Genomic DNA, 12057 nt, shown 5'->3' with positions numbered 1-12057 from the left:
TGTGTGTGTGTGTGTGTGTTGTGTGTGTGTGTGTGTGTGTGTGTGTGTGTGTGTGTGTGTGTTTATAGAACCTGAACCCCTCCCTGCAGGCTCAAGCCTAAGCCCCTCTGTCCCTGGGCCCAGCCCTGTGGGAGATGGGCAGGGATCCCTCCCCCATCTGCTCCCAGACACCCTCCCCTGTAGCTGTGAATTGTCCAGGAAAGCAGCACAGCCTTGACACCAGGTAGAGCTCCAAAGGCAGGAGGGAGGTGATGGGGGTGAGGATGGGGGAGGGGGCAACTCTGGCCGCTAGTTCCTGTGGGAACTGTTTCTCCGCTGGCTGGGTGAGCAAGCTCTGGCCAGGGAGGCTGGTTGGGTGTCCTGACCCAGGCTGTCTGCTTCTTCTCACTTTGGCAGATCTGGTTTACTCACATGTGAACTTTGGCCTCCCTCTCTTTCCCACACATCCAGAGTCCAGGATGGAACATTCTAGAACACCCCCGCTCCCTGGAGACCCTCACCCTTTGGCGCAGCACTTGCCCTGGACCTAGGCTGTCCCTCATGACCACCGTGACATTCTCCATCCCGCTGTGGAGGGCCCTTGACGTCAGTGAGGCGGTACTGAGTGTGAGGCGGCAAATGAGGACCTTCCGTTCTCTACGAATCCACGCATGGTGGAGAAGGTCAGACACCAGTCCTGTGAACCTGGGCACGGCCTCGTTTTTTGATGGAGTCAGCCTCACTACTGCTTATAGTAGTGTTTATAGCATTTTCCCCTTGTGATTTGAACAATAATGTGTGTTCTGGAATCTTGTCCCAGAATTTTGCCTTTTAGCACGACATCCCCTGGGAAGTGAGTGGCCCTCCCAAGGAGGTTGAGGACTTTAGGGATGTCCTGGCTCCCCCGGGGAGGCCGAGGGGGTTTTTCATGAGTGACACATCCCTCGGGGCTGCAGTCAAGGCTGTTGACCCCCTGCTCCATTTGCAGAGCTAGTCTGATCCCAGCTACCAATCCTTCCCACACTCTCTGGCTCTTGGGTTTCACCTCTAGCCCAGGGCTGAGAGAGGAGGGGCTTCCAGGCCTCTGAGGCCTCTGCCTTACTCCTCACCCGGGGTCCTCAGAAGTACCTGAAGCCTTCTCTGCCCCGATATGGGTGCTTTGGCCCCAGCTTGGGAACAAGGAAGTGAAGCCTGAGGCTGGAGGCCTCATTTCCTGGAAGAAAGGGCCTGGGCAGGTCTCTCACAGCTCCAGAAAGTTCTCTCTGATCACCTAGCTTACTCATCTAGGCCAGCTGTCCTCCATCTTGAGCAGGTGTCAGCATCTCTTGGAGGGCTCGTTAACACACAGCCTGCTGGCCCCACCCTCAGAGTTCCTGACTCAGTGGGTCTGGGGTGGGACCCATCATTGGCATTTCTAACGAGTTCCCAGGTGGTGCTGCTGCAGCTGGCCCAGGGGTCACACTTTGAGAACTACTGCTCTAGGCTGCACCCAGCCCCTGGCACGTATGCTAATTTGTGTGGTAAAGAGCAGCTGTATATGTGGTAAAGGTGCGAGTTCTGACTCTACCACTAACTGTGCAGCTTTGGCCAACACACTCCACCTCTCTGTGCCTCAGTTCCCTGCTACAAATGGGAGATAGTGATAATATAGGTAATTATGAGAAAACACATGTAAATCACTAGACCCCAGACAATGGGTCATGACTGGCCTAAACCCATCCTAGTGACTCTGTTCTCCGCTGTCTTAAGGCACTTTGCAAATGCTCAATAAACACCAATTATCATCGTGATGACCCTGAACTTGGCTGTTTCTCTGTGGTGGGTGTTGTCATTCCCTCTCGGATGCATTCACCTTCCCCCACAATAGCCGGGTTGTGCCTTTCTTGGAGAGAGGGTGCTGGGGCCCTAGAGTTTGTGCTGGGAAGCAGAAGGGGCCCAGGTAGGGGTCACCTGCTCTGCCACCAGACAGAGCCCCGATGGGCACAGTGCTGGCAGAGCTGTCACCCTGACCACTGCTCGCCAAGCCCAGCTCCAGGGAGAACCGGGCTGGGGAAGGCCAGCATGGCGGCTGCTCCTGGTTTTTATCAGTATCTCCCACCCGCAGCCTTCCAGGGTGGTCAGCACCAAGATGTGAGCTGGGGAGAGAGGACAGATGGAGTTGGGGTAGGGGAAGCGTGGAAGAGTGGGAGAAGGGAATTTGCACAGTGTCGACAGCACTGACACTCAGCTTACGTTTGTGCAGCAAGTGGCAGCTGAGAAAGTGCATTTAGCCTGCTGTTGAATGTCTGCAGCACAGGGATGATTATTCTCCTCCCCTTCTAGGTGAAGAAATTTAGGACCAGAGAGGTGAAGTGACTTGCTCAATGTCACAGCGATCCAGTTGTAGACCTGGATCTAGGTCTCGCCTGTCTCTGTTCCCACACCCTCTGCTTCCAAACGGGGCATCGGCCCCTGGGTGATGGCTCTGGGCCTGCCGTGAGAACCCCCATTCTGCCCGCCATCCCACACCAGCATCTCCCCTTCACCTGCACGAACTGCTCCAGCGCCCGCTGGTCCAGGCACGTGTAGTTCTCCAGGAAGCGCAGCTTCTCAAACTGAAACTGGTCCCTGGAATGAGCCTCCGCTTGCTTCTCCAGCAGCTGGAAGACGGTGGCGCCGAGCAGCAGGTAGCAGACATAAGCCAGCAGTAGGGGCAGCACCCGGCCACCCCAGCAGCTGCAGAGCCCAGCGTGGGGCATGGTGTAGCTGGGACTCTGCCAGGGCTTTGGGGGGAGAGACGGGAAGCGCCCCGGGACCTGTGCCCAGTCTCCTGCCTGCCTCACCCTCCTCAGCACAGGTGTCTGGAGGCTGGGAGTCTGTTTGAACAGTGCAGCTCAGCTTGGCTGCACTAAGTGTGTTGAGTGCAAACAGGTCTGCCACCCACCCCCACCCAGCCGTTTTTCTATGGAGAGAAGCAAATCAGTGAATCAGTGGCACGGACCCCTCAAATAGACCTACCAGGTCATCCTGAGGTCATCATGTCTCACCCGCTGCCTCTAAGTTGGATGGGTGTTTCTGGGCCAAATCTGCTACTCTCCCGTACCCTGCCCGGGCCTGAATGGGCCCCTTCGACAGCCCCTAGCTCCTCACCCATGATGGCTTCAAGCCCCCAAGCAAGGGAGCTGGGAAGAAATCAGAATGGGTGTGAATAAACCTTGTACTCAGTTGCCTTGGCAACAAAATGGGTTAGGAGAATTGACCTGCCTATTGGGGGAACCTGAGGATGAGTAAACTGGGTGACAAATCAGGGCAAAGCAAATAGACGACAGTCTCAATCAGGAACAATATCGGGGTTGATGCTCGTAACGAACTGGAAGCATTTGATGCACAGTTTTTGCTGATAATTTTCCTTGCTTGATATCCTGTAGCTGGTTCCCCTCAGAGAATACTGTGTTGGTGAGATGTGTGTGGGAATAAAAAAACAGGCTCAAAGCAGATCCTGGCCCCGGGATGTTGACAGTGGGTGGGATCGAGGGTGTTTTTCTCTCTTTCCCTTCTTTGCTTATGTGTGTATATAATAGTTTTATTGCGATATGATTCACATACCATATCATTCACACATTTAAAGTAACCAACTGAATGGTTCTTAGCATATTCTTAGAGTCGTGCAACCATCCCCACAATCAATTTTAGAACATTTTCATCACCTCGAAGAGAAACCATACACCCATTAGCTATCAGCCTTCCTCCCCACAGCCTGCCCTAGCCTCTGGCAATTGTTAATCTGCCTTCTGTCTCTACAGATTTACCTATTCGGGACACTTTATACAAATGCCATCATACAACATGTGGCCTTTTATGTCTGGCTTCTTCAGTTAGCATAATGTTTTTAAGGTTCATCCATGTTGTAGTATGTGTCAGTTCTTCTTATTTATGGCTGAATGATATTTCATTGTAGGGCTACACGAACATTTTATTTACTCATTGATCAGTTGATGGGTATTTGGGTGGTTTCTACTTTTTAGCTATTATGAATAATGCTGCTATGAATATTCATGTACAAGTTTTTGTGCAAGCACATGTTTTCAATTCCTTTGGCTATATACCTAGGAATGGAATTGCTGGGTCTTATGGTCACTCTGTTTAACTTTTTGAGGAAGCGCCAGACTCTTTTCCAAGGAAATGGCTGCACCACTTTACATTCCCACCAGCCATGTACGAGGGTTCCAAGCTCTCTGCTTGTGTTTCCTAATGTTTTTTTTTTTTTTTTGCAGTGAGCTGCGGCAAGAGGTACCATGAATTGCCTGCCTAATATCCTTTCCTCCCTGGCTAACAGAACCCCACTTTTGTACATGTCAGGCAATGGAGCATGATTGGTCTCACCCATCATAATAATCCTGCTCTCCACTGTCTGAGGCTAGGTTCTCCAGGAGCAGCCCTGAAAGAGGCTTTTGTGTCTGAGTGTGGAATAAGTGAAGATCGGTGAGGGAGTGGGGCGAATGGGGCCAAAAGGCACCATCCTTCCCACCTCCGCCTGGGCCCTACGGAGCCCTGGCAGGTCAAGCACACCCAGTTACTCCCAAGTGGAGGCAGGGGAGCTGGGCTCTTCTATTCCCACACCAGCCAGCGATTTGGGTGTCTGGCTCTGTACATCCGCAGCAAGATGGCTCCAGGAGTCCATGACCAGTCCGCTGAAGTGCCCCAAGTGCAGGCCAGGCCATTGGAAGCAAAACCACGTTAACGTGGGGAGAGGGGCACAGAAATGGGGAGGGGATCAGAAGATTGACAGTGTCCCTTGCACCTACTTTCCTAGCTCCTTTGCAGCTGGGGCTGCCATGTGACCCAGCTCTGGCCAATCAGATCTGGGCAGAGTCGGCGGTGGAGGTGCGGGGGCAGGGTTGTTCTCTCCTGACAAAGGGTTCAGCCTCAGCCAGCCCATCTTCCCCCTGTCTGCCCTGCATGCACACATGACTGCACCTGCTGAGCCGATTTGTGTCCTTGAGGGAAAAGGTCAAGAGTATTGCAAAGATGCTCAGCTGATTCCTGCGCTCACCTATCTCTAGATCTCCTTTTATGCTAGAAACATAAACCCTGTTTGTTTAAGCTACTGTAAGGCATTCTGCTACTTCCCGATGGTTACATGAAATTTTGTTTTTTCAATTGTTTAAGGCACATTTGAGTTGGAAGGCATAGGAACACTCACCAGGTATCTTCAGTAATTGAAATAATTTGTGGTAGGAAGCCCAGGGCAGCTAGGGTCCCGGAACAACCAGGCCTATGGGGCCTATGATTGGGCAATTTTCTCCCTCTGTTCTGTACCCCTTTTTGCCCAAACTCTGCCCCAGGATTACCCCTGAGATCGGGTCAGTGTCACGCCTATTGCCCTCTGCTTCTTTCTCTTGGTATTTCTTGGCTCAAATCCCCTAAGAAGGCAGTGTGTCCAAGGGCACCCTTTCATGTGGGCCACTTCAGAGCTGAGGTGGGCTGTCCTGAGGTTAATCCCTACCCTCAGCCAGCAGACGTGGACACGTACAATGTCCCTTGGAAGGAGCTATGGGAGGAAGACACTATAGCAGGCATTTCCAGGACAAGCAACTATGGCTCTGTAATGGGGAGGGGGGGGATGGGCAAGGGAGGGAGAGGAAGGGAGAGAAGGAAAGGGGGAGGGAGAGAGAAGTAGATGTGTCTTATAGAAAATAAAAACAAGAGGAGACTTTTGCCATTTGCCAGTATATGAATCATCAAGAGAATGGCGGGGACCCGTGGTCCTTCATCTGCTCTAAGGCCCAAACCAGAACGACGACAAATACAGGGAGTGGAGGTGCAGGCAGGGCCATGGGGGCTGTCTATTCGAAGTATCCTGAGGCTGTCACAAGTGCTGAAGGCAGGCAGAGGGGGTCCTCCATCATACCTTCTCTATCCTGTGGTTCAGGTGGGGCCCTGAGGGTGGGGGCTGCCTTCTCTGCAATCCTGCGGATCCTGGGCTCACAGAGGCCACCCTTTACAAGGCCCTCCTCACACTCAGAGCTTTCCCAGGCAGCTGGGATGTCACAAAACTCACCCTCGACTGGTTTTACCTCGTGCTTTGGAGACATGGGACAACATCATCTCGTCACTACAGACTCTCTAATTCCTGGTTTTAAGCAAGGGTTGTAGTTAGATCTGCAAGGCTGTGTGATAGTCAAATCCTATTTTATTGCCCTGGAGAAGCTCAATATGTGAAGAGTTCTCTCTTGTTTAGGAAGCTTATCTGTTGATGTCTGGGGGGATCTCAAGCAGGTCTTAGCAACCTCTGTAGCCTGAATGTCCTCGACAGGTCCGGATACCATCCACAGGTAATGGTGGTTCTCAGGTGAAGGACATGAAAGGAAGAGGAGGCACTATCTTCATGGGAAAAAGGGGTGAACACAGCGGGCCTGAGGGGCATCTATGATATGTTGGGGTGTAGGGAGGGCTGGATCAGCTATCACTGAACCCCCCCACCCCTGCCTCAGATCCTGAGCAGGAAATGGTACCAGGTTCACTGTGGGCAAAGCACTCCATTCATTTATGGGCTACAGTCGTCTCCTTTTATCCGCAGTTTCACTTTCTGTGGCTTTAGTTACCACGGTCAACTGTGGTCTGAAACTATTAAATGGAAAATTTCAGAAATAAACAATTCATGAGTTTTAACTTGTGCACTGGTCTGAGTAGAGTGATGAAATTTCTCACCATCCTGCTCTGTCCCACCCAAGATGTGAATCATCCCTTAGTCCAGTGTATCCACGCTGTGTTCACTCCCTGCCTGTTTGTCACTTAGCAGTCCTCTTGGTTAACAGATTCACTGTCAAGGTACCTCAGTGCTGGTGTTCAAATAACCCTTCTTTTGCTCAATAACAGTATCAAGTGCAAGAGTAGTGATGCTGGCAATTCAGATTTGCCAAAGAGAAGCTGCGAAGTGCTTCTTTTAAGTGAAAAGGCATATAGGAAAGAACATGGTATATATAGGGCTCGGTACTATCTGCAGCTTCAGGCATCCATTGGGAGTCTTAGAACATATCCCTGTTAGATAAGGGGGAACTACTACTATCCTTATTGAGAACCTACTATGTGCTGGTGAAGTTGGCCAGGCTGTGGCCTCCTCCCACCTTTCCTGGCTGCTTTCTGTCCCTGGTGCGCTCTCTCTCTCTCTCTCTCTCTTTCTCTCTCTCTCTCTCATTGTATCCTTCCTCTCCTCCTCTCACACTCAGGTTTTCACAAAGACCAGCAAGGCATTACCTGACTGGAGTTAAGGATAGAGTCTTTCTCAGGAGCACTTCCATTTTAGTGAGGGGACTTCTGAAAATCCAAAGCTACAGAACCAAAGAATAATGTAATGGTGGACTTGGTGACTGAGGGTCAACTTAAGAGTTCCTCAAAACACTCTGTCCCAGAGAGGGAGCCCCTTTTCCTCTCCCCGTCCCTTTACTCTTTTAATACACACTGATTGAGACCTTCTGTGTGCTGGAACCTGTCTTGGCGCCTCCTTCTGGTTGGCTGTGACGTCCTGTGGTCAGATTTAGGAGAGGGCCTACGGACTGCAGGGGCCTCCCCTGCCCTTCCAGTGTTCCAGCTCCCTGCCTGACACTTCCCCATGTGGGGCACCACTCCACTGTGAGTGACGGATGGACACAGGTCATGATTTATAATCCCTTTCAGGGAATTATTGCTGCTAATGGGCCGAGCTGATTTGTGCTTCCCAAGAGGGGGAGGGCAAAATCAATTAATGGAGAGTCTAACATGGCCAGGCCTGATGGCACAGTGTGGCCTGACATCCGGCAGTGATAAGGGGCTTTCTGAGGCTGAACTAATAAGGAGATTGGAGGAAAAAGAAGAAAAACAACCCTCTCCCTCAGATCGATTTCATGTACAATGGGTAGAGGATGCAGAGTAAACAGAGCCGCTGAGCACGGAGCACGGCCTCTTTCCATCTGAATGAGCCCTGAGATAAGGAAAAGGATGGGCTGCCCACCCCGCCATCCAACATCGGTATTCACTTATGGAGTCATTGAATAGGCGCATATCCGCACAAATGAAAAAGGGCACCTTCCAACCGGAACTAAGGGGAGAAGATAAGGCCCACCCGCCCCAGATACGTCCCCCCTGCAGGGGAAAGGGCACATGGAGAGAAGGAGCCCTGGTTTCAGGTGCTGCCGCCCTAACTGAGCCCTAATAGATGGCACCGGGGGCCAGAGCATCAAGGTCTGCACGTGGTTGTCTGGGCTCCTGGGTCTCCCCACAGTGAAGGGTGTGGGGGCATCCTGTGTGAGGCAGGGGTGGTGCAGATTTGTGTGGGTTTTTGTCTGCCCTCATGGCCAGAGAGTATGATCTCAGGGGAGGTCCATCCCAACTGTGTGACCAGCAGAGAGGACGGGGAAAGCTGAGGGCTGACTTGAGGGAAAAACTCAAAACCAACCAACCAACCAATCAACCAACCAACCAAACTTAGCAGTGGATGGCACATCCTCGTTAAAAGAGTGACCAGATGGGGCCGGCCGAGTGGAGTGTTGGTTAAGAGTTGGCAGTGGGCTGCCGTGAGCTACGGTGAGTGGCTGGCAGCCAGCATGAGCTGCCGTGAGCAGCCGTCCAATGGCTGGTGACTGATCTGCCTCAGCTGGGAAGAGCGCAATAATCACAATACCAACATGGGCCCTTGAAATGACATCCACAACGAGACTGAAGAACAAAAGGACAGCAACTTGTCGGTTCCCCTTCCCCGATTCCCCAACGCTGTTTCCCTCCTCCAATTCCCCAATAAAATCTTTAAAAAAAAAAAAAAAAGAATGACCAGATGGAATAAGTCATGTTAACAGTTAAGGAATTACAATAGGCATCTTTCTGCCTATTTTTAAACACACATCCATTGCGTTAAAAAAAAAGTCCCTGTTTACTTGTCTGTCATTTGTGTCGTTCCTAGGCCTGTTTCTATTCTTATCAACTGGCTTTTCTACTGATTATGGATCATATTTCCCTACTTCTTTACATGCCTGCTAATTTTTGTATTAGACGTCAGACAATCTGAATTCTACATTTTTGGGTGCTGGATTTTTTTTTTTTAATATTCTTTTAAATATTTTTGAGCTTTATTCTGAGACTCTTTGAAGCTACTTGGAAACTTATTGGAAACAGTGTGACTCTTTTGAGGCTTGCTTTGAAAACCTGAGGCAGCTTTTCATTTGGGCCAATTTGGACCCATTTTGAGGCAATACCCGTATTTTCTATTCAATGACCTCTTTTTTTTGAGGAGGTTTCTCCACTTGGGCTGTTGAGAACATCAACCTTTCCCAGCCCTGCGTTATCGCCTGCTCCTTTCTGGTGGTTCTTTCCTGAGCCTTGGGTGTTTTTCTCACATGCATGCATTTGTCAGCAGTTAGGTTAGCAAAAGACTCAAGAGTATCCTCTGCAGATCTCCAGAGAATGCTCTCTCTCTCTCTTTTCCTCCATACACACACACACACACACACACACACACACACACACACATACACACACACATACACGGTGCCAAAAAATTTATACACATTTTAAGAAAGGAAAAAACTGTATTAAAATTATGCTGATGGCAACCACTCTGACCACCTCTTGTAATTGCAGAAGTCAAACGTGGCTTGTATTTATCTTTTGTTATTGGTATATATTGAGTATTATAATTTTAATACTTAAAACTCTTTTTGTCTCTATACACACACACACACACACACACACAAATCTACCTCTATCTCTATATCTACCCCTATCTGTATCATCTCTATCTCTCTTTTATCTCCATCTCTCTCTCTCTCTGGTTCTTTCTCTATCACGTCTATCTCTGTCTCTCTGCAGCTCACTCATCTCTGGTACTCTGCCTTGCAAATTTAAGCTACTTTGGCCTCCCTGGACTCCCAGCTTCATTTCCTCAACGAAAGGAAACCACCACCTGGCTCCTCCTCCCTAAACTGCAGCCCGAACTCTCTGCAGGTAGTAAGTTGGGGCAATCATAGGGCTCATCTCATTTGTTTCTCTTCTTTTGGATATCTGTGTCCTCTAATCCCCCCCCACTTTTTTTTTGAAGATTTTATTAGGGAATTTGGGGAGGGGAATAGTGTTGGGGAATCTGGAAAGGGGAACAGACAAGTTGCTGTCCTTTTTGTTCTTCAGTCTAGTTGTGGAGGACGCCGTTTCACTGGTCCACGTTGGTATTATCATTGCGCTCTTCCCAGCTGAGGCAGTCGGTCGCCGGCCATTGGACGGCCGCTCACAGCTCATGGCAGCTCACGCTGGCTGCCGGCCACTCACGGTAGCTCACAGTAGTCCACTACAGCCCCACTGCAGCCTACACCGTTGCCGGCGACTCACGGCAGCCCAGCTCCTGGTCGAGCTGTTGTTTACAATCTTAGCTGTAGGGGACACAGCATCACTGGCCCATATGGGAATAGAACCGGCGGCCCTGCTGCTCAGAGCTTGGGCTCTTAGGCTAACTCTTAACCAATTGAGCCACTTGGTCGGCCCCCTCTACTGCCTTTTATTCATTAACTGAAAACCGTTGTTTTATATATCTTGTCTAGTTTTCAGTTGTTTAAAGCAGGAAGGTAAATCAGGTCCTTGTTGCTTTATCATGCCCATAAGTAGAAATCCCATTTTTTCCATACACAGCCTTTTTTCAAGTACCTTTCGAGAGGTGGTATGATGGGACCAAATAAATTCTGAGAAATTCTGGATCTAGTTATTTCTATATTAGTCAGCTATTGGTACAATTAATGTTTCATAAAAAACCACCTCAAGTTTCAGTGGCTTATGCCCACAAGCATTTATTCTCATGATGATGGATTTTTGGGTTCAGTTGATCTGGGCTGGGATGGATGGAAAGCTATGTTTTAAGCTCCAGGTCCACTGGGCTTGGCTCCAGGCTGTAGGCTGGGCTCAGGTCTGCTCTCTGTATGCCCTGGGGTTCAGGATGAAGAGGCAGCAGCTACCCAGGGCACGTTCTCACAGCAGGTCACTGGAGTGCAACAAGCAAGCCCAACCATGCAAGCACATTTTATTTAAACCTCTGCTTGCATCATATCTGCCAGCATCCCACTGGCCAAAGCAAGTCATAGGGCCAAGTCCAAATGTAAGGGGTAAGGAAGTACACTCTGCCCTCATGCGGCCATGGCAAAGCTTTGGATGTATAATTCTATTACAGCGGGTGAAGAATTAAGACTAGTAATTCAATCTACCACAGGTTTTCTATCTGCCTTTTAAAAATTCCTTTTTTGGGAGAGCTGAGCAAGCCACATTCGAAACCCCCTCTCCCAACATTTCTTGTCAAGGGGATGGTAGAGCCAACCGAATTCTAGTAGGGACTGGAGTCACCGGCCAGGCTGCTTTCCAGAAGACATTTTGGAAAGCTCCACATTTTGGCTTGAAATGAACTCAGATACTCTGGACCTCCATAGCTCCACTGACCGCAGGTGGATTGCTGGAGAGTCTTTTCAGAACATTTCCTCCATTTCTCCCATTTGCAGAGGCCAATGCACTTTGGGGACGATGCACTATAGTCGAGTATGTTCACATCAAAGGCCTACTTTCCACTGGGAGGGGGTTTTTGGAGGGGAGACTCCTTCCCCAGTTGCTGCACATACTTTGCATATGACCCTGTTGGTAGGATACCACTGTCCCAGGATTGCCTGCTGTCTGTTTTTCTTTCTTCTTCATTTCCTCTCCTGCCTTGGTGATCACTCCAGGAGGCGATTCACACCTCGTGTGGGGCCACACCGCACATCTCTGTCAATAAGTCCTTTGGATCCAGGAGATAACTTCTCAGCAGGAGATCTAAAGTCAATAGATGCTAGCCAGCTCTAGAGGGCTGAGGGCAGTGAAGTGTGCCAGGTACATGAAGGCTGTTTCCGAGGGACTCTGGCCAACTCCATGTCATGTTCAGGACTCCTGAGCGTGTCTATGTGTGTACGTGTGTGTGTATTTACATGTATGGCTCATGGACTCTTGGGGAGGCTTCTAAAACCCTGTCAGCGCCCTGTTTGGTCTTTCCAGGGTCTATAGACTTTCCTGAGGACTTACTATGCGCCATAGAACTGTGAGGGCCAGAAGTAACCAGACAGA

General features: G+C 50.0%; 1 protein-coding gene and 1 long non-coding RNA gene across 2 annotated transcripts in view; one reads left to right on the top strand and one right to left on the bottom strand.

The window, feature by feature from the left end:
* LOC109375851 (uncharacterized) overlaps positions 1–1762 on the top strand; it is a 4076-nt gene extending 2314 nt beyond the window's left edge. Inside the window, exon 3 of the long non-coding RNA XR_002122658.1 lies at positions 451–1762. This is a non-coding gene — a long non-coding RNA (uncharacterized LOC109375851). The remainder of the gene's footprint in view (positions 1–450) is intronic.
* The window catches only part of KCNK16 (potassium two pore domain channel subfamily K member 16), a 7559-nt gene extending 4784 nt beyond the window's left edge, over positions 1–2775 (bottom strand). Inside the window, exon 1 of the mRNA XM_019631368.1 lies at positions 2505–2775. Coding sequence (XP_019486913.1) covers positions 2505–2717 — 213 coding nt within the window. The 5' untranslated portion in view covers positions 2718–2775. The remainder of the gene's footprint in view (positions 1–2504) is intronic.
* Between the last annotated feature and the right edge of the window lie 9282 nt (positions 2776–12057).

The sequence above is a fragment of the Hipposideros armiger genome, unplaced genomic scaffold (genome assembly GCF_001890085.2).
Source record: "Hipposideros armiger isolate ML-2016 unplaced genomic scaffold, ASM189008v1 scaffold_993, whole genome shotgun sequence".
NCBI classification, from domain to species: domain Eukaryota; kingdom Metazoa; phylum Chordata; class Mammalia; order Chiroptera; family Hipposideridae; genus Hipposideros; species Hipposideros armiger.
The sequence above is the reverse complement of the archived record's forward strand: the minus strand, read 5'-3'. Positions and strand labels throughout refer to the sequence as shown.